The sequence below is a fragment of the Mastigoproctus giganteus genome, chromosome 10 (genome assembly GCF_048544385.1).
Source record: "Mastigoproctus giganteus isolate SK-2022 chromosome 10, ASM4854438v1, whole genome shotgun sequence".
NCBI classification, from domain to species: domain Eukaryota; kingdom Metazoa; phylum Arthropoda; class Arachnida; order Uropygi; family Thelyphonidae; genus Mastigoproctus; species Mastigoproctus giganteus.
The window spans coordinates 117,024,838-117,048,272 of NC_143584.1; the positions used below are offsets into that span (position 1 = coordinate 117,024,838).

Below are 23,435 nucleotides of genomic sequence, written 5' to 3' on the forward strand. Positions count from 1 at the left end.
AGCCGCTTGTGCTACCTGCGAATCAAAAGAGCACACATGAACAAATTGTAACAGTGAAATGTCCTAACTGCCATGGTAACCATTCTGCCTTCTCTAAGGAATGCTCTCAATGGAAAAGAGAAAAGAATATTCAAAAATATAAGATTGAGCAGAAAGTATCATATGAAGAAGCTAAGAAACATTTTGCGGTACCTGCTAAGTCATCTACATATGCTTCAGTTACTCAACGGCTATTGTCAGTAACAACTCAGACTGACTTCTCAGTCCCTACAAATATTTTTGGAGAGACTGAAGATTGCTTCTACAGGGATGGGATACACTTAAATAGAAAGGGTGCAAGAATATTTGCTGATGCTATCGAAACAGTGTTAGGTCGGTCGGAAAACTGCTAGCTTGGAAGAATACAAGGACTAATTGATTAACAGTAGCCACTGGCAGATGTGAAAGTGATTCTTGCCCTGCTTCCATTGGAATGAGCAGCAGCCTGGAAAACAAGATGCAGGGTATTTAAGACACTGCTGGGAGTCATTGCAGTACAAGTAAACACATGGGTTTTGTTAGGGTAGCTAAGAATAGGAACAGGTGCATGTGTTCTTGCATGTACACCAGTGCTAGGAGTATACTAAATAAATTTGATGAATTTGAGGTGCTGGTCAAAACATCAAAGTCAGGTATTGTTGGGATATCAGAGATGTGGTGTCACACAGATATAAGGAATGCAGAACTGGAATTTGGGGAGTATAATGTTACAGGAAGGATAGACAAGATGGGAAGGGAGGACGGGTTATACTATTAGTTACTGTTTTTTTGAGTCTTTTTCACCAACCTTGCGTAGAATTAAAAACACCAGGGAAACTAAACTTTTGATAACTGATTTATAATAAGTCAAAATACCCGCATCTACAACAAATTTAACTTTATAAAAACTCTACATATAAATTATTAAAAACTGCTACATTACAATCAATAAAATGCATAAAATATACTGATTAAAACGATAAAAACCGTTTGATTGTAATGTAGCAGTTTTTAATAATTTATATGTAGAGTTTTTATAAAGTTAAATTTGTTGTAGATGCGGGTATTTTGACTTATTATAAATCAGTTATCAAAAGTTTAGTTTCCCTGGTGTTTTTAATTCTACGCAAGGTTGGTGAAAAAGACTCAAAAAAACAGTATGGATATACCCAACCGCAGAGGCCTGTTTGGAGAATTATTTCGATGTTATGGCCGTCCATTTGTGCAGTGCGTCAGAGAATTTCAGAGGCATAGTGTTAGGGAGGCGAAACATGAACAACATTTGAGGTTTGCCCATCGATGCAAGACGCATAATCTCATTCCACGAGGCTTTCAAACAAAGCTACCCTTTGAGGATGAACGAGTGTTTAACATTACCAAGTGGTATCAAAGGAAGATCCTTAATATATGGATCGGAAAATTACATAATGATTTATACCACATTAGGAGAGGTAAAAGGCAGTGCTTGGATAAGTTAAGTGATAAGTTGTCTCCGATACACTTAGCAGGAGTGGTTAGTGTAGTAACAGCTAAAGCAAAACGAATTTCGGACAGTTATAGACGGAGACAAATGGGGAAGTTTGACAAGCTTAAAGAACGAACCAAGCCTAGGGGCAGTGGTGATAGCACCACCAAGAATTTTGTGGTGAATTTGAGCAATAAACAATTAACTAAGGAGCAATTGGAGGTTCTAAATTTAGGACCGGAATTTGCCATGGTGCCGCCCAGAGTACCCGTTGCAGAAGTAGCTATGGGCGTGGAAAGGGCTATAAGCAAACTTCCCGAAGCTACAGCTAATGAAGTTCGAGTAAAAGTAGCAGCGATCCTGAGTCAAGCTAAGGATGCCCCCTCCAATCTTAATGTGAAGCAAAGAATTGCGCTAAGAAGCCTTAAACAGGATGATAGCATCGTAGTCCTACCCGCGGACAAGGGTAGAGCAACTGTGGTTCTTGATAAGGAAGCATATAGAAGTAAAGCGTTGTGTTTATTGGAAGATCAGATGACTTATAAAGTTATTCAGAAAAGTCCTCTTCTTAGTTTGGAACGCCAAGTGAACGGTATGGTACAGGGTTGGCTTAAGTCCAACAAAATTTCTAAGGAACAGTATTGGATGTTGCGCGCTACAGGTAGCCAAATGCCAAGATTTTATGGCTTGCCTAAAATTCACAAAGTGGATGTGCCACTTAGACCCATAGTCTCATTTATAGGCAGTCCAACCTATGCACTTTCTGGTTTCTTAGCCAAATTGTTATCCCCACTAGTGGGACTTTCAGAATACAGTATTAAAGATAGTAAAGACTTTGTGCAGTTTATTAGAAGCCAACCCATAGAAGAAAATGAGATCATGATTTCCTTCGACGTGAAATCGCTATTTACATGTATTCCGATTGATCATGGGGTGTGGTGTGCACGCTTGGCATTACAGAGGGACACCACCCTAAGTACTAGAACACAGCTAAAGCTAGAGGATATTGAGAAAGGAATAGAGTTATGCCTCTCAAGTACCACTATGGTATTTGATAATACTATGTATAAACAGGTTAATGGTGCAGCCATGGGCTCCCCCATCAGCGCAATTATAGCTAATTTAGCTATGGAGGAGCTCGAGGCCAGAATATTTAATGCTAGTGTTCTCCCTATGCGCCCCTGGAAAAGGTATGTGGATGATACGTTTTCAATCATTCGGAAGGGGAGTGAGGATCAAGTGTTGAACAGCTTAAATGGCTTCTCCCCATTCATACAATTTACATCGGAGGTGGAAGAAGGAGGGGTTTTGCCGTTCCTAGATGTGTTGGTCTGTAGAGAAGGTCGACAGCTGAGGACTAGGGTGTTTAGGAAGTCCATGTGTAAAGGGCAGTATGCGCATTACAGCTCAGCCCAAACCAACCATCATAGGAACAGTGTGGTAAGAGCTTTAGTTGAAAGAGCAAAATCACATTGCAGTGCCTCCGATGATAGAAAGTTAGAGTATGAACGGGTCGCGACGGATCTTGCAAAATGTGGTTACCCCCGGAGGATTATAGAGAAATATGTTAAAGGAAATCAGAGGAGAGGCGAGCCATTTACACCGATAGCCACTGCATACATTCCCTACTACCCGGGTTTGACTGATCATATAGCTAGAATACTAAGAAAGTACCAGACGCGTTGTGTGCAGCTTCCAGGACGGAGGCTGCGCACAATCGTGTCTCAGGTTAAAGACCCCATTAAAAAAGAGAACACTAGTGGGGTCGTATATAGCATTAGATGCCCGGATTGTGGGGAGTGTTATGTAGGGGAAACAAAACGCCGTCTTAAAGATCGTTTGGGGGAACACACTAAGGCAATAAGAAATGCGGAATATGGCAAGTCCGCCGTGGCCGAGCATTTTTGGGAGAAGCAACACCAGATCTCCCCGGACGATGCTATCATCACCGATCGAGCGCATAAGTTCTGGGACCGTAAGTGGCTCGAGAGTTTGCGGATTTGTTCTACCATTAACATAAATAGGGATAGAGGCACGCGGATTCATCCCATCTTTGAGACCACTATCCTCAAAAGGGATGAACGATTCCGTGTGGCTTCCACTCGAGCCACTTCCAGTTCCACAACGCGAGAGAACGAAGCACACGAGAATGGAAACATGTGAGGAGTACCGTTAGCCTGCTGATATTTAAAGTTGTACTGCATAGCAAGGTTTACCGCTGAAGAAGAAGGCTGAGCCTTTGAAAGCTACGGTTTTTATCGTTTTAATCAGTATATTTTATGCATTTTATTGATTGTAATGTAGCAGTTTTTAATAATTTATATGTAGAGTTTTTATAAAGTTAAATTTGTTGTAGATGCGGGTATTTTGACTTATTATAAATCAGTTATCAAAAGTTTAGTTTCCCTGGTGTTTTTAATTCTACGCAAGGTTGGTGAAAAAGACTCAAAAAAACAGTATGGATATACCCAACCGCAGAGGCCTGTTTGGAGAATTATACTATTAGTTAAGAAACACATAAAATCCAAGGAAGTGAAGCCAATCGACATTGCTGGACAGTGCAGTGTTGAGTCAGTTTGGTGTGATATAAGCATTGGGAGATTAAAATTGAGAGTAGGAGTGTATTATAGGCCTAATGACTCTGGTGAGTATAATAAGGAACTGTACAAGGAAATAGAGTGGGCCAGTAAATCAGAGTCTTATAATGGGGGATTTTAATTTCCCAGATATTGACTGGAATTTGTGTGTGGATTGGTCACTCACACACTAGCAAGGCTTTTGTGGATTTATTGGATGATTGTTTTCTACATCAGCATGTTCAGGAGGCAACTAGAGGGAGTAATACTCTTGATCTGATTATCAGTAGTGATTCTTCATGCATTACAAATCTGCAGATAAAGGAACCACTAGGTGGCAGTAATCACAGTGTGCTGAAGTGGGATTTACTCAAAGAGGTAACTACCAAAGAGGTAAAGGGAAGGGTTTTTTCTTTCGTAAAGGTGACTACGGTGGTCTGAGACAGTATTTAGATTCTATACGGTTGGACCAATTGATAATGTTACCAACAACAAATTCAAAATGGAAAGCATTCAAAGAATTTATCTCGGAAGCTACTAGGCTTTACATACCAACTAAGAAATATTGTTCAAGGTTTAGGCCTAAATGGATGTCAGATGAACTAATGAGACATGTGGCAGAGAAGAAAAATGCATGGCATACATTTAAATTAATTGGTGACATGGAAGCCTATGATAGATATAAGCTGGTCTGTAATCAAGTCACAAAGGAGATTAGGCAGGCAAAGGCAGATTATGAGAAATCCTTGGCAAAGGATGCCAAGAAAAGCAACAAAGAGTTCTTTACCTATGTAAACTCTAGAAGGAAAGGGATAAATCAGATTGGTCCACTGGATATTGATGAATGTTTTTAGCTAAAATAGTTAAAAGCATTTCATTAATTTCTGACTCATGTTCGTCTTTTAAAATCTCATTGGAATCATGCAATTTCTTATTTTGGAAAGAATTTGTGGAACACTGATGTTTTGTTCTCTGTTGGCCTTCCATGGTTGAATTATGTTCGTCATTTTCTGAAGGAGAAAGACATTTTATTAAGCGAAGTATAATTTTCACTGTAGTATCTTTACTGAGTCTGGGAGAGCAAAGAGTGGGGATAAGGAATAAAGAAGAGAGCAAAGAGTGCAGTTAAGGAATTCTTCACATATATAAATGCAAAGAACAGGACAAATTAGATTGGACATTTTTGTAATGGACGTGGAACAGTATTAGATACCACAGCTGAAGTTGCAGATGAACTCAGCAGTTAATTTGCATCGATATTTACATAAAAAAAAAACCCCTTTGTGTCAATGAGATATTATGGAAGTGAAGTTGAAAAAAATGTAACTAATGATATTGAAATTTCAAATGATTATTTAATGAGAACTTTTGCTTCTACAGGTGAGTAAGGCTCCTGTGGTTGATGGCATATACCCAATAATCTTAAAGGAGGCAGCAAGTGAGTGCTTTGAGCCATTAAGGCTAGTTATGAGAGCATCACTGGACAGGAGAGATTCCGTTGGATTGGTGTAAATTGAAACATAAAGGCGGTTCTAGGAATCTAACAGGAAATTACCGACTGGCCAGTCTAACTTCAGTAGTAGGGAAAATCATGGAGGGAATGATCAAGGGTGGAATTCAGGATCATTTAGATGGAAATGGAATTCTGTAAGATACACAGCATGGTTTTGTAAAGGGAAAACCATGCTTAACAAATCTGGTTAGACACTTTGACAGGTCACTCATGAGCTGGATTTAAGGAATAATTTCGACACTGTTTATTTGGATTTCAGTAAAGCATTTGACTCAGTCCCACATGAGTGGTTACTTTATTTTACCCTGGGGGCTCACATCTGGTGAGCATGGTCTTGGCACACCCAGGGGTCCTGAGCTGGATATCGTCATTCTTCTCTTTCTTGGTCATTCGTCATTCTTCTCTTTTACTTCTGACTCTTGTTCTCTCTCTCTCTCTCTCTCTCTCTCTCTCTCTCTCTCTCTCTCTCTCTCTCTCTCTCTCTCTCTCACACACACACACACACACACACACACACACACACACACACACACACACACACACACACACACACACACTCTCTCTCTCTCTCTCTCTCTCTCTCTCTCTCTCTCTCTAACTCAATTTTTTTTTTTTTTTTTTTTTTTGGCTGGTGCAGTAAAAGCCTTAGGCTTCCTTGCACCATACAGCTAATTATAATAATAATTTGGAGCAGTCTGGAATCTTAGGGAAAATCCTTAGATGGATAGCATGATGGTTTGTGGGTACCAGACAGAGGGTTGCGATAAATGGTTATTCCTCAGATTGGGTTTATGTAAGTAGTGGGGGTTCCCCAAGGATCAGTATTGGGACCACTGTTGTTTTTGATTATCTTAAATTACATCTATGAGGGGATGGAGGGTGTGAGGTCTAAACTTGCAGATGATGTAAAAATCAGTAGACTAGTTCATGATCGCCACAAAGCAGAGCTTCTTCAGAGTGACCTAGATAGGCTTCCAGGATAGTCAGAAAAGTGGTAGCTATGCTTTAATTCAGCAAAATGCAAGGTCTTACACCTGGGGAACAGCAACCCCAAAATAATTTATACACTTGGTGGAGTTGAAGTAAAGTCAAGTCAGTTTTTTTGTTATTTGGTTTTTAGGAGCATTAGCAACTAAGGCCATATTGCTCCAGGGATATGCAGTGGTCATTCCCTGACCTTTCTGCATCCTCCGTATTTGGTGGTCACTGGCTCACACCCCAGTCTAATTAAGAAGTGTGTGCTACGCACTGCCGCTCCTGCCCACCTGGCTACGGAGGCGCCAGTAAAGTCAGTAGTGGAGGAACGGGACTTGAGAGTTACGATATGATCAGACATGAAGTTGTCCGAGAATTGTGTTCAGCTTGCAATGTTGCATGGTGTCCTTTCGATGATTTATTGGACATTTGCTAGTAGAGATAATGACATCATAATCACAGAAAGGTGATTTTATAACCTTTATATGTGATTAAATTATAAACAATTATTTTTTTTTAAATTAGTACCGAAAAACCGGTAATTTTTGTATCAATACCGGTATTTCAATACTGAAAAAAAAAAAAAAAAAAAAAATTGACTGTGATTCCTGTATTCGGGATCCTGGTATTGTAAGCTCTACTGACAACCCTCTTGGTAGTGACCACTTTCCGATCATCTGAAAGTTCTCCTCCGCAGAGTAGCAATTGAACAATGTGGAAATTTGACAAGGAAAACTGGACTAAATATCAAGAAATAGCTCATTTAGATTCCACTGTCATTGCAACTGACAAGATCGATTCTGCAGTAAGCTATATTACACATTAAATAATGACGACAGCAGCTGAATCTGCTATCCCAAAATCATCATTTAAAATCTGACTCCATCCAAAAATGTGGTGGAATGAAGCGTGTAGCATTGCTAAAAGAGAAAGGAATAAATACTGGAATCAGTTGAGAAAACATCCAACTGCTGACAATCTCCTACAGTTTAAGAGAGCAAGGGCTAAGGCTCGTCATGTAAGATGAATGAGTAAAAAAGAAGCATGGGCATATTATGCTGCCACCAGATTCACAGATACTGTTACAGTCTGGAAAAAAATCAAATGTATCAGTGGCAAATACTCACTTGCTACTACTCCGATTCTATTTCTGAAAGGAAGCAGATTTCTGAACCTGTGGAAATTGCTAATGCATTTGGCTCATCTTTTGAAACACTCTGAGCTGTTTCCGCCTATGAACCAGCCTTTCTGTCACTAAAATGCAGTACAGAAAAGTATAAACTGAATTTTAATACCGCTTTCCAACATTCATCCAATCTGCCACTGACCATGATGAATTGCTTAATGTGCTCACAAAAGTGAAAAACAATGCTCCAGGTCCTGACGGAATTTATTACACATTGATTTCCCATTTAAGTGAAAGATCATTAAGTGCTCTCTTAACACTTTATAATAGAATTTTCTTTGAGGAATATTACCCCACTAGCTGGTTCCATTCTTATGTGCTAGCCTTTCCAAAACCAGGAAAAGACCATACAGATCCAACAAACTATTGGCCTCTCTCCCTAACAAGTTGCTTGGGAAAAACAATGGAAAAGGTAGTTAATGCCCGACTAACATGGTATTTGGAGACTCAAAACAATCTGAGTCCAAGCCAGTATGCTTTTTGGAGAAGTAGATCGATGCTTGATCTCATTATCAAAGCGGAAGCAAATCTTCAGAACGCCTTTACAAGAAATGAACACTTTATGATATGTGTTGATATTGAAAAAGCATTAGATACAACTTGGCGTTATGGGATTCTTTGTGACTTATGTAAATCTGGTCTTCGGGGTCATCTCCTGAAATTTATTCAGAACTTTCTATCTACCAGATCTTTCCAAGTCCGCTTCCACTTGTCACTTTCTGGAACATATGTACAATACAGTGCTGAGCGCAAGAAGTATTGTGCTCAGCACTGAATCCCAGGGCTCAGTGCTGAGTGCAATACTTTTTGCCATCAGGATCAATTCTATAACCAAGTGTATACCTAACACAGTTGATGCATACCTGTATGCTGACGACCTTGCTATCTCATGTCATTCTTAAAATATGCGACTCAATAGAATAGTCTCTTGGGCCAAAAACAATGGTTACAGAATTTCTAAATTCAAAACAACTGCAGTACACTTCTGTCATAAGTGCACATTGCATCCTGATCCAGACCTTCAATTAGACTCTCATTGTATTACATTTCAGCCAAATACTCATTTTCTTGGTATAATACTTGATAAAAAACTAAACTTCCTTGAACATGTAAAATATATTCGTACCAACTGGCTTAAGAAACTAAATATTCTCAGAGTAATCTTCTCTATGTCATGGGGTGCAGATCGTTACATGTTGCTATATTTATACCGCTCATTAATTAGGTCCCACTTAGACCATGCATCTCCTGCATATGCCTCAGCCATGCCAAGCGTACTGAAATGGCTTGATCCCATTCATCATAGTGCACTTCAAGTTGCGCTGTAGGCCTTTCGTACATCTCCAATTTCAAGTCTATATACGGAAGCCCATGACTGCCGTGAGACCTTCGATGACAAATTCTTCTCCTAAATTATGCTGCTAAAATCAGCAGCCTTCCACATCACCCAATATGGCAATATTTCTTCAGACCAAAATGGGAAAACCTCTATCAAACTAAATCACATCTCAACAAACCATCTGGCATAAATGGCATGAAAACCATAAAAGTGCTTCAAATCCAATCTCACCCAATTTCAAGCCACCATATGTTGACTATAAATCCATTATACAACAGACCTCTAAAGAACAGTGGAAATATATATGGGAAAAAGAAACAAATAATAAACTTTTTTAAATAAAGAGAGAACCCAAACAGTGGCAATCCAGTCTAAGAGGAAATAGAAAAGAAGAAACTGTACTAGCATGACTGCGCATTGGTCATACATACCTCACTCACAGTTACCTGTTAAGAAAGGAAGATGCCCTACAATGCAGTAGCTGTTCGTGCCCACTCACTGTAAAACATATTGTCATAGAATGTCCACTATATCTAAGAGAATGAAAAACTGCTTTCCTTTCATTTCAAAAATTGCAATCAATTAACACTACAGAATGTTCTAGGAGATTGTCAGGATATGGATGACTTTTTTGTTTTTCTAAAATTGATTGATAAATATCACCTTGTCTGAACTTTTATATCAAAATCAAAACAAACAAAAAAAATATATTTGCCAGAAATATGTGCATTATAGTCATTGTTGCTGATGCACCACCACCAACAACAACAACTGCCATTCTTCGTTTGAGTTTATATCCCTTCAGGTTCTTAATCTGAGCAAGAGGAAGAATCTCATCAGCATTGAGCTTACTCAATCCATTCAAGGCCTTATACAACTCATTCAGATCACCTTGCAGGTGCCTAGTCGCCGTATGCAGCAACTTGCAGAATTTAAGCCTCTTTTGGTAAGAGCACCCCTTTTGTTCCCCCTCACCAATTTTGTTGTTCTTCGTACTCATTCTAGCAACTCTACATCTTTCCTAAAATGAGGACTCCAAACCTGTACATAGTACTCAAGGTGTGGCCTGACCATTGCCTTATACAAAGGGATAATCACCTGCTTGTCTCTGCCAGCAAAATTCCCATATATCATTGACAAAACTCCATGACCTGCTCTGGCAGCCTGTCTCCACTGCTCAAAGAACTTCATATCTGACTAGACAATTACCCCCAAGTCTTTTTCATTCTCCACCTCCCTGAGGGTAGTACCACACAGTTGGTATGCTTCTCTTGGGTTACTGCTACCCAAGAGAAGTGTAAAGTGTGTTTGGTGTCAAGCGGCACCAGGGGTTTCCCCCATCTCCGCATTGCTTGCATTGTGATGGGTGTGCCAGTTTACTGGAAATGCCAGAGATTCAAAAGTGTATGGATATTGTACATGTGTAGTGTCGTGTGCCGTTTTTCATCTGGTCATTTAGCCGCTGGACCCCTACTGAGGCCCAAAGTTGCCCCACTTTAGCCCCGTGGAGGCAGACCAGGAAACACCAGTCGACTAAGATTTACTCTGGCAGGTCCTGCCACCTAATTTCCTGAGATTTCAGTGGCTAGGACCTTAAAAAAAAAAAAAAAAAAATATATATATATATATATATATATACACATATAAATATATATATATATATATACATACATACACATAAAACACACACAGGTGTGTATATATATATATATATATATACATACATACATACATACACATAAAACACACACAGGTGTGTATATATATATATATATATACATGCCACACACAAACATATATACACATATACACACCCTCTATGTGCTTGCGTGGCAGGGAGGCGCTAGGAATGGGAGGCCGAGAGTAGTGGGCGAAGGTGATTTTAAATTGTGTGGGGGATTGCGTGCAGGTAGAGTGCGGAGTAGATTGAAGACTGGGGGGAAAAGGCAGAGACATGGAGCCGATAGAGAAGACAGCTCCAGTTTACAGTGGGGCAAGCCCATGCCCCACCAGAGACCAAGAGAAGTGTATTATTATTATTATTATTAGCCGTATGGTACAAAGAAGCCCGAGACTTATGGTACTTTTTTTTTTTTTGGCTGCTGCACCAGCCAAAAAAAAAAAATTTCTGAATTACCCTGAGAGAGAGAAAGAGAGAAAATAAGAGCCAGAAGTAGAAAGGAATCACCAAGAAAGAGAAGAATGATGATATGCATCTCAGGACCCAGGGTGTGCCATGTGTCAATGTTAAACTTTAGTTGCCACTTCTCAGCCCATCTTCTTAACTTTTCTAGATTCTGTTGCAATAGCATACTGTCTTTACTGTCATTAACAACCCTGCCAACCTTTTTATCATATGCAAATTTGGACATTAATCTTGATATACCTTCATCAATATCATTGATGAAATACACAAAACAACGAGCCCAGCACCGAACCCTGGGGAGCTCCACTAATAACCTTTGTCCACGAAAAGTAGTATCCATTGATTACCACTCTCTATCATCTAACACTTAACCATCCCTTTATTCGTTGTAGCAACTTACCACACACAAAAAAAGCACCCAATGACGACTGCTATATACTCCTACAGGCCAAGAGGGACTGACACCAGACAGCGGGATCCATTGCAACCAGCTGCACAGGACGCAGGATATCGTGGTTTACTGTGGCGAGGCAACTCCACAAAGGTGGACTGTTTTCCCGACGGCCAGTATGCTGTGTCCCTTTAACACCTGCCCATTGGAGACACCGTTTACAGTGGTGCATCGAACACAAGGACTGGGCTTGGACAGCAGCGCAATGTGGTAAGGTACTCTTTACTGACGAGAGTAGATTCAGTCTCAGCAGCGATTCTGGATGTCAGCTAATCTGGCGAGAGGTTGGCACATGTTATCACCAAACATCACTGAAAGGGATTGATATGGCGGTCGAGGTGTTCTCATTTGGGGAAGCATTATCTTGGATGGATGAACACAACTCCAGATACTGGAAGGCGGTACTGTAATCGGTGCACGCTACTGTATTGAGAATATCCTTCCTCATGTGCATCTTTTCCGAGGTTCCATTAGCCCTGAGTTCATGTTTATGGATGATAACACCACACTCCATCGCACTGCAGCTGTTGATATGCTTTTGGAAAGTGAGAATATTGTTCGTATGGATTGGCTTGCCCGTTCCAATGATCTAAATCCCATTGAACACATATGGGACTCTCTGGGAAGATGCCTAGCAGCATGTCCACACCCACCAGAAAATGTTCACCAGCTGAAGATGGCACTGACAGAGGAATGGTCAATATTACCACAAGAACTTATCAACAACATTGTTCTAAGTATGGACAGACTGTGGAAAGCCTGTATCGACATTAGGGGTGGCCCTATCTCCTACTGAGGACCGCCTCTTCCTTTTGTTCCATCTTTGGCAGTGATGCATCTGTATCATGGTAGCCAGTGCTATGTTGCCATTTTTAATAAAGTCCCTCTGTACCATCTTGTTTCCATTGTTGTGTCAGTGTTGTTTCCTTCATAATTTTTGTACCTCATGTGGTTCCTTTGGTATGCTTTTCTCATATCCTATGAGAAGCTACATGTGAAATCCTGACTGGTCAGACAAGACCTCTCTTTAACAAACTGCAGTAACAAACTTTAACAAACTATTACTGCAGTAATAGTTAAGACCCAGCATGGGTTTGTTAATGTTAAGAATAGTTAATGTCTTAACTATTCTTGTGTAGATGATTCTGCAATGCTTTTTTAACCAGTGACTCCATTATTGTCCCTTGAATAGAAGTTAAACTAACAGGTCTATAATTATTTGTGTCACTCTTTAGCATTAGCATTAGTAGAGGCATATGATGCAAGAAAGCAAGCTTATTCAGCCAAAAAAAAAAAAAAAAAACCACTACTCCCATTTCACCCCTCCGTTCGTTCGAAATATCTGTCCAGCTCAGCCTTAAATTTGTTTAGGCTATCAACTTCAACAACAAGCAATGGGAGTCTATTCCACAAACCAACTGCCCGCTGGCTAAAGGCAAATTTCCGCACATCTATCCGACATCCGTCCTTCCTCAATTTGAATTTATGCCCTCAGGTGATTATTCTGAGCAAGAGGAAGAATCCCATCGGCAATGAGCATGCTCAAGCCATTCAAAGCCTTACACACCTCTATCAGATCACCTCGCCGATGCCTAGTCTCCAGGCTCTGTAATTTGCAAAACTTAAGCCTTTCTTCGTAAGAGCAACCCTTTGTTCCATTCACTAATCTTGTTGCCCTTCTCTGTACTCTTTCCAACCGCTCTACATCCTTCTTGAAATGAGGCCTCCAGACCTGTATACAGTACTCAAAGTGTGGCCTGACCAATGCCTTATACAAGGGAATAATCACATCCCTGTCCCTGCTAGAAAAATTCCTGTATATCATTGACAAGACACCATGAGCTACTCTTACAGCTCGTCTGCACTGCTCAGAGAACTTCATATCTGCCTGCACAATTACCCCCAGGTCCTTTTCATTCTCTACCACTGTCAGCGTAGTACCACAGAGTTGATACGGTGATCTGGGGTTACTGTTTCCCATATGTAGTACTTTACATTTGTCAATGTTAAACTTCATTTGCCACCTCCCAGCCCATCTGCTCAACCTTTCCAGATCCTGTTGCAGCAGCATAGTATCAGTAGTGTCCTTAACAACCCTGCCAACCTTGGTATCGTCTGCAAACTTGGACATTAAGCCTGATACACCATCATCAATATCATTTATGAATACAGAAAACAACAATGGACCCAACACTGAACCCTGAGGAACTCCACTAATAACATTAGTCCACGTTGAGCAGTGTCCATTGATTACCACTCTCTGTCTTCTGCCACTCAACCATCCCTTTATCCATAGCAGCAATTTGCCTCCAATGCCACACTTCTCCAATTTGTGCAGCAGTCTTCCATGCGCAACAGTATCAAAAGCATTTCTAAGATCCAAATATATAATATCAAAGTTATTCCCTGCATCCAGTTCTTTTGTGACTACATCATAGTATCCAATCAAATTGGTCAGACAAGACCTGCCCTTAACAAAACTATGCTGTGTCTGAGCTATAACTGAATTCTTGTCCAGATGATCCTGCAGTGCTTCTTTAACCAGTGTCTCCATTAATTTTCCTGGAACCGAAGTTAAACTAACAGGTCTATAATTACTTGTGTCAGCCTTTGATCGTCCTTTGTGAATTGGGGTTACATTTGCACATCTGCAGTCTATGGGTACCTCCCCTGAGTCCAAAGAAGCTCTCATAATTATGGCTAGGGGTTTGCTTACTTCCTTTGCTGCCTCCTTTAATATAACTGGATAGATCCCATCCACCCCGGGTGCCTTTTTTATGTTTATCCTCAACAATTTCTCCTCCACTTTCCTCTCAGTTATTAGAAAATCATCTAGCTCACTGCCAATGTTTACTTCACCTACGACATTCCCCTTCCTGAATAACTCCTCATGTGTGAATGTAGATGCAAAATACTCGTTTAGATTGTTAGCCACCTGAGCTGGATCCTCAACTGTTGAACCATCAAGATCCAGTGGACCAATCTGATTCATCCCTTTCCTTCTTGAGTTTAAATAGGTAAAGAACTCTTTTCTGTTTTTCTTTGCATCCTTTGCCAAGGATTTCTCATAATCTGCCTTTGCCTGCCTAATCTCCTTTGTGACTTGGTTACAGACCAACTTATATCTATAAAAGTTTCCATGTCACCCATTAATTTGTATGTATCCCATGCATTTTTCTTCTCTGCTATATGTCTCATTAGTTCATCTGACAACCATTTAGGCCTGAACCTTGAACAATATTTCTTGGTTGGTATGTAAAGCCTGGTAGCTTCCAAGATTAGTTCCTTGAATGCTTCCCATTTTGAATTTGCTGTTGGTAACATCATCATCAGTTGGTCCCACTGTATAGAATTTAAATACTGTCTCAGACCATCATAGTCGCCTTTACGAAAACAAAAACCCTTCCCTTTACCTCTGATGGTAGTTACCTCCTTGAGTAAATCCCACTTCAGCACACTGTGATCACTGCCACCCAGTGGTTCCTTTATCTGCAGATTCCTAATGCATGAAGAATCACTACTGATAATCAGATCAAGAGTATTACTCCCTCTAGTTGCCTCCTGAACATGCTGGTGTAGAAAACAATCATCCAATAAATCCACAAAAGCCTTGCTAGTGTGTGAGTGACCAACCCACAAATTCCAGTCAATATCTGGGAAATTAAAATCCCCCATTATAAGACTCTCTGATTTACTGGCCCATTCTATTTCCCTGTACAGTATCTTATTATACTCCTCAGAGTCATTAGGCCTATAGCACACTCCTACTCGCAATTTTGATTTACCTATGCTTATGTCACACCAAACTGACTCGACACTGCCCTGTCCATCAATGTCGACTGGCTTCACTTCCTTGGATTTTGTGTTTTTTAACTAATAGCATAACCCTTCCTCCCCTCCTGTCCTGTCTATCCTTTCTATACACATTGTACTCCCCAAATTCCAGTTCTGCTTTCCTTATATCTGTGTGACACCACGTCTCTGATATCCCAACAATATCTGCCTTTGATGTTTTGAGCAATACCTCAAATTCATCAAATTTATTTACTAAACTCCTAGCATTGGTGTACACGCAAGTATACATGCACCTGTTTCTATTCTTAGCTACCCTAACACGACCCATGTGTTTACTTATACCGCAATGACTTCCAGCAGTCTCTGAAATATCGTGCATCTTGTTTTTCAGGCTTCTGTTCATTCCAATAGAAGCAGTGCAAGAATCTCTTTCACCTCTGCCAGTGGCTACTGTTAACCCATTAGTCTTTGTTTCCCCCCAAGCTAGCAGTTTTCCGACCCACCTAACACTGCCTCGATAGCATCAGCAAATATTCTTGCACCCTTTCTATTTAAGTGTATCCCATCCCTGTAGAAGCAATCTCTCCTGTTAACAAGTACATTCCAGGCTGAAAAAAATTCTACCCCTTGAGCCTTGCACAATCTTTCCAGGGCCGAATTGATCGACAAGGCTCTCATCATATACTCCCTCCTATCGTGTCTGGGCAGAATTGCAGACACTTTCAAATTCAACCCTACTTCACGGCTTTTTTTCAACAGTGACCTGTACTTGTTAAGTAATTCCGCTGGTCTCCTACTCTTAATATCATTAGTAAACCCTCTTGAACCCTTTGAACCCTCTTTGTGAATTTTGGATACATTTGCACATCTCCACTCCATGGGGACAACCCCTGAATCTAAGGATGCTCTCTTAATTATGGCTAAGGGTTTGCTAACTTCCCCAGGTGCCTTTTTTATGTTTAATTTCAACAATTTCTCCTACACTTTGCTCTCCATTATTACAAAATCATTTAGCTCCCTGTTAGAGTTTAGTAAACTTTTGTAAGGAAGGGGACTTCCTTACAGAATTCCTCATGTGTGAATGTAGATGCAAAATTATCTGCAGATCTTTTCAATTTTCCACTATCGTGAGTATAGTACCACACAGATAAGCTACTCTTAGAATACTGAGAATAGCTGCTCTAGATTGAGCCGTGATTTTAGCTTCAATTTACATTAAACTTACTGAACTTAGAGACACATAACTACAGTAATAACATTACACTATTTCCGGTTATTTGACAAATTATGTTCTAAAATGTTATGTCTCAAAATAGGGGAAAGTTATACAGTTATATTATAAAATCAATTTTGTATTATTATAAGTGTGTAGTTTACAGCCTTAATAATATTTTCAGCATTATACTTCTGTGGTATTAAATAAAATGAAATGGTGTTGATATTGATATAATGAACAGTGGTTTCAGACTTCTCTTCCACTTTGCTTCTTGTTTTTGAACAATTTCCAAGGCCGTATATACACTACCAGTTTGAAGTAAGAAACAATTTCACATACTTCATTAGTTAAACAGAAATAATAATTTCACTACTATAATTAAACTTTTTTATTTAATAAAAAACAGTCTATTAACATCTGATTAGTTAAGAAAGTCTTTAAGCAAAAGAGAGAAAAGCAAAAATCATAAAGGCATAATCTAATTGATCAAATCTGTTTCTAAGCCACTTGATATACCAAAAATTTAGCTGTTATGTAGCCTGAGTTGTTTTGTTTGCTTTGTTAGAGCATTAGCAACTAAGGTCATTTAGCTCCAGAGATATGCAGTGGTCATTCCCTGACCTTTCTGCATCCTCTATATTTGGTGGTCACGGGCCCGAACCCCGGTCTAATCAAGAAGCGTGTGCTACGCACTACTGCCCCTGCCCACCTGGCTACTGAGGTGCCTGACATGTTTTGTTCATATGTATGTTTGTATCAGTCTCTGAGCATATGTTATTAGCTAATCAGAGGGATACAATTAAATTCACCTAATGAATTATTTTAATAGAACTCATACTGCTCCTACATAAAATGTCAAAAGCTTAAATTTTTTTTTTATTTTGGTGTCAAAGTAGTATAAAGGAGTGTAAGAAAAGATGAGACTTTCTGATTAAAAGTTTATTTTACTTATCAGGTTATTAGCAATGGAAGAACAATATAAAAAAGAAAAAGAAGAAGCTGATCAACTCTTTCAGCAGGAAAGAAAGGTAATTTTAACCTTTTTTAAAGAATTTATTATTGCAAACCTCATATTAGCTTCATTTACATGTTATCACACATCTAGGTTTCTGTTGATTTGGGTAGTCCAAAGTGTTTTCAAGTTTTTGCACACAAAGAAAGTAAAACTGGCCTGCTTAGTTCTCTTCCTCCTGTCCCTTCATGTTAAACTATGATAAACTTGTGAAATTGTTCAGCAGTCAATTATGCAGGAAACATAGTCAAGTTACTTTTGTTAATTCAGTTCATAGAGAAGCAGTCTTCTACCTTGTAGCAGACTGTTAGTATTTACACTACCTCAAATGTTTTCCTGTCATGTTTCCATGGAGAGTCGGACACTTTGTAAATGAAACTAAAGAGGAAATTTTATTCGTTCTTTTATTTGAACTTTAGAATTAGCATTAGTAGAGGTATTTGATGCAAGAAAGCAAGCTTATGCAGCATCAGCCAAAAAAAAAAAAAAAAAAAAAACAACCCACTTCCACTTCGCCCCTCTGTTCGTTCGAAATACCTGTCCAGCTGAGCCTTATACTTATTTAGGCTATCAACTTCCATGACAAGGGATGGAAGTCTGTTCCACCAACCAACCACCCGCTGGTTAAAGGCAAATTTCTGCACATGTATCCTACATCTGTCTTTCTCAATTTGAATTTATGCTGTCTCAGGTGATTATTCTGAGCAAGAGGAAGAATCCCATCAGCATTGAGCTTGCTCAAAACCATTCAGGCTTTATACACCTCTATCAGATCACCTCGCTGGTGCCTAGTCTCCAGACACTGTAATTTGCAAAACCTAAGCCTTTCTTCGTAAGAGCATCCCTTTGTTCCATTCACTAATCTTGTTGCCCTTCTCTGTACTTGTTCCAGCAGCACTGCATCGTTCCTAAAATGAGACCTCCAGACCTGTATACAGTACTCATGGTGTGGCCTGACCATTGCTTTATAGAAGAGAATAATCACCTCCTTATCCCTGCTAGAAAAATTTCTGTATATCATTGACAACATGCCATGAGCAACTCTTGCAGCCCGTCTGCACTGCTCAGAGAACTTCATATCTCCCTGCACAATTACCCCCAGGTCCTTTTCATTCTCTACCACTGTCAGTGTAGTACCACAGAGTTGATACGTTGCTCTGGGGTTGCTGTTTCCCATATGTAGTAGTTTACATTTGTCAATGTTAAACTTCATTTGCCACCTCTCAGCCCATCTGCTCAACCTTTCCAGATCCTGTTGCAGCAGGATAGCGTCAGAAGTGTCCTTAACAACCCTGCCAACCTTTGTATCATCTGCAAATTTGGACATTAAGCTTGATATACCATCATAAATATCATTTATAAATACAGAAAACAATAATGGACCCAACACTGAACCCTGAGGGACTACACTAATAACATTAGTCCACGATGAGCAGTGTCCATTGATTACCACTCTCTGTCTTCTCCCCCTCAACCACCCCTTTATCCATAGCATCAATTTGTCTCCAATGCCACACTGCTCCAATTTGTGCAGCAGTCTTCCATGTGCAACAGTATCAAAAGCCTTTCTAAGATCCAAGTATATAATATCAAAGTTATTCCCTGCATCAAGTTCTTTTGTGACTGCATCATAGTATCCAATCAAATTGTCAGGCATGACTTTCCCTTAACAAAACCATGCTGTGCAGAGCTGCAACTGAAGTCTTGTCTAGATGATCCTGCAGTGCTTCTTTAACCAGTGCCTCCATTAATTTTCCTGGAACAGAAGTTAAACTCACAGGTCTATAATTACTTTTGTCAGCCTTTGATCCTCCTTTGTGAATTGGGGTCACATTTGCACATCTCCAGTCTGTGGGTACCTCCTCTGAGTCCAAGCAAGCTCTCATAATTATGGCTAAGGGTTTGCTTACTTCCTTTGCTGCCTCCTTTAATATAACTGGATAGATCTCATCCACCCCAGGTGCCTTTCTTGTCTTATCTTCAACAATTTCTCCTCCACTTTACTCTCAGTTATTACAAGATTCTCTAGCTTACTGCCAGAGTTGAATACACCTCTAGCATTCCCCTCACTGAATAACTCCTCATGTGTGAATGTCGATGCAAAATATTCATTTAGTTTGTGAGCTACCTGAGCAGGATCATCAACAGTTGACCCATCGATATCAAGTGGACCAATCTGATTCATCCCCTTCCTTCTAGAGTTTACATAAGTAAAGAACTCTTTGCTGTTTTTCTTTGCATCCTTGCCAAAGATTTCTCATAATCTGCCTTCGCCTGCCTAACCTCCTTTGTCACTTGGTTACAGATAAACTTATATCTATCATAGGCTTCTGTGTCAAGTGTTAATTTGTATGTATCCTATGCATTTTTCTTCTCTGCTATGTCTCATTAGTTTGTCTGACATCCATTTAGGCCTAAACCGTGAACAATATTTCTTAGTTGGTATGTAAAGCCTAGTAGCATTCCAAGATAAGTTCTTTGAATGCTTCCCATTTTGAATTTGGTGTTGGTAACATCATCAGTTGGTCCCACTGTGTAGAATTTAAATACTGTCTCAGTCCATCGTAGTCGCCTTTACGAAAGCAATAACACTTCCTTTTACCCCTTATGGTAGTTACCTCTTTGAGTAAATCCCACTTCAGCACATTGTGATCACTTCCACCTAGTGGTTCATTTATCTGCAGATTCTTAATGCATGAAGAATCACTACTGATAATCAAATCAAGAGTATTACTCCCTCTAGTTGCCTACCAAACATGCTGATGTAGAAAACAATCATCCAATAAATCCACAAAAGCCTTGCTAGTGTGTGAGTGACCAGCCCCCAAATTCCAGTCAATATCTGGGAATTTAAAATCCCCCATTATAAGACTCTCTGATATACTGGCCCACTCTATTTCCCTGTACAGTTTCTTATTATACTCATCAGAGTCATTAGTCCTATAGCACACTCCTACTCTCAATTTTGATCTCCCAATGCTTATGTCACACCAAACTGACTTGACACTGCACTGTCCAGCGATGTCGACTGGCTTCACTTCCTTGGGTTTTATGTGTTTCTTAACTAATAGCATAACCCCTCCTCCCCTCCTGTCCTGTCTATCCTTTCTATACACATTGTACTCCCCAAATTCCAGTTCTGCATTCCTTATATCTGTATAATACCACGTCTCTGATATCCCAACAATATCTGCCTTTGATGTTTTGAGCAATACCTCAAATTCATCAAATTTATTTACTGAACTCGTAGCATTGGTGTACACACAAGTATACATGCACCTGTCTCTATTCTTAGCTACCCTAACACAACCCATGTGTTTACTTTACCACAATGACTCCCAGCAGTCTCTGAAATATCGTGCATCTTGTTTTTCAGGCTTCTGGTCATTCCAATAGAAGCAGTGCAAGAATCTCTTTCACCTCTGCCAGTGGCTACTGTTAATCTATTAGTCTTTGTCTCCCCCAAGCTAGCAGTTTTCCGACCCCCTAACACTGCCTTGATAGCATCAGCAAATATTCTTGCACCCTTTCTATTTAAGTGTATCCCATCCCTGTAGAAGCAGTCTCTCCTGTTAACAAGTACAGTCCAGGCTGAAAAAAATTCTATCCCTTGAGCCTTGCACAATCTTTCTAGGGCTGAATTGATTGACAAGGCTCTCATCATATACTCCCTCCTATCGTGTCTGGGTAGAATTGCAGACACTTTCAAATTCAACTCTAATTCACGGCTTTTTTTCAACAGTGACTGACCTGTACTTGTTAAGTAGTTCTGCCGGTCTCTACTCTTGATATCATTAGTGCGAACGTGTACAACTATATCACTTTTTGTGCCCTTAAAAGATGATATCCGCTCTACGTCATCAACCTTTTCTCCTGGCAGACATACCCTGGTCCTGTTCCACCTATCCTTTTTACAAAGCATGTTCCCCGTTTCCCTGACAATACAGTCACTAACAACTACCTACTAGTTCCTGTGTGACCAGCGCATTCTGCCTTGGGGGTTGGCACTGTGTTGCATGATGACCAAGTGCAAGCTCTGGCGTTGATGTGGGCAGCTGAGAGTTTGATGGGTCCCTCAGTTTAGTTCGTTCGAGGGCATCCACCATGTCCTTCAAGCTCTCATCTAGGCCCATAACAACGCTGAGTTGTTGCCCTGATTTCGATACACTCCTTGCATCGTGCACACACAAAGACATCTCCCATGGCAATATCATGTCCTGAACCTGAATGCTACACAAACATCATGCAAGCAGTGCATTTTAAAAGGCTGTGATTCAGAAGGCAACTGCCGCCCACAGTTCTCCTCTGAGCCACTGCACTTCCATTAGCTTGAGCCTTTTGCTTTGCTGTTCTGGTCTGAGTCATGATTTCTATTAATTTCAATAAAATCTCAATTTCAGTTCAAAATTATAACCCTAAACGTGTATCCCGACACAGTTATAACGGTATATATATTTTTCAGCGCCAAGTATTAATTATCTACGAGTTCCCTTCATATAACTTCCGTATCAGTTATGAATTAATTAATTATGTTACGTTTGTAATCTGAGTCGTTATATGTATTTAGTTAAAAGTGCAATTTAATTTACAACGAACTTTCGTAAAGTCTTCTCTTAATTTGATTGTCAAGATTAATTTTTAATAGGAACTAAAAGGAGATGATTTTTCCGAAAAAAAAAAAAAAAAATCTTATAAAACTATTACCGGTAAGAATTTGAAGTTTTAATTTTGCAATGACGAGAATACTGTTGACATTTTTCCTGACAAAATAAACAGCCGACCGGGCTAGCCGAGTGGGTAAAGTACCTGCCCGGCAACTCAAAGGTCGCGGGTTCGATTCCCGCCTCGGGCTTGGATCAAAGTACTGCAAAAACCTTGGGAGGTGCAATATGGCCACAGAAGCCGATGCGCCAACAACTACCAAATCAAATCAATCAATCAACAAAATAAACAAAAAAGCTTTGTGCTCTGCTGCACTATAAATGTTCTGAAAGTTAAAATGTCATAATTATACAACTACAGTAGCTATGGAGGCCATATATATATTCACAAAGATTATACAATTCTTGACCAACTAGAAAAATTTCAACCACATGTAGTGTCTACCCAACTAGAAATATCTATTTCAATTATTATTATTACGAAAAAAAAACAAAAAAAAAAACATTTCACCTTTTTGAGATTTTTTTTCTGCCCCGTAATGAGTATTGGAACCATGTGATTGGTTGTGTCCGCTTACTATTATTATTGTTACTGTTGGTGAAGGAACTCTCTTATTATCTTGCCGGCTTTCTGTAGTTCCATTTACGTTTTCTGTGATTGGCCTATTGCTGCTAGGTTCTTCTTATTACTTTTATTATTATTATTAGTAGTAGTGGTAGTGGTAATATTAGCATGTGATGCAAGAAAAACAAGCTTATAAAACATCAGCCAAAAAAAAAAAAAAAACCCACCCTCCCACATGAGCTGTCCATCCCATCTAATAATATGTCTAGTTCTTCCTTGAATTTATTCAAACTTCCACAACACAAGATGGAACTTTGTTCCAACAGTGAACCAACCCAATCTTTCCACACAATCTATTCTTCCTGCAACCATCCTTCCTTGATTTGAATTTATGCCTCCTTTTGTGTGTAGGCTGAGCAAGAGGAGGAATCCCATCAGCATTTGAGCATGCTCAGTCCATTCAAAGTATTAAGCACCTCAATCAGATCACCTCACATATGCCTGCTCTCCAAATGCT

The 23,435-nt window shown here is 39.7% G+C and overlaps 1 protein-coding gene across 4 annotated transcripts in view; it reads left to right on the forward strand.

The window, feature by feature from the left end:
• Positions 1-23,435, forward strand: part of unc-104 (kinesin family member unc-104) — a 1,041,320-nt gene that overhangs the window by 457,543 nt on the left and 560,342 nt on the right. For all 4 annotated transcript variants that reach the window (XM_090382707.1, XM_090382708.1, XM_090382709.1 and 1 more), the window contains exon 19: positions 17,636-17,708. In XM_090382707.1, the coding sequence (XP_090238833.1) occupies positions 17,636-17,708 (73 nt within the window). The remainder of the gene's footprint in view (positions 1-17,635; positions 17,709-23,435) is intronic.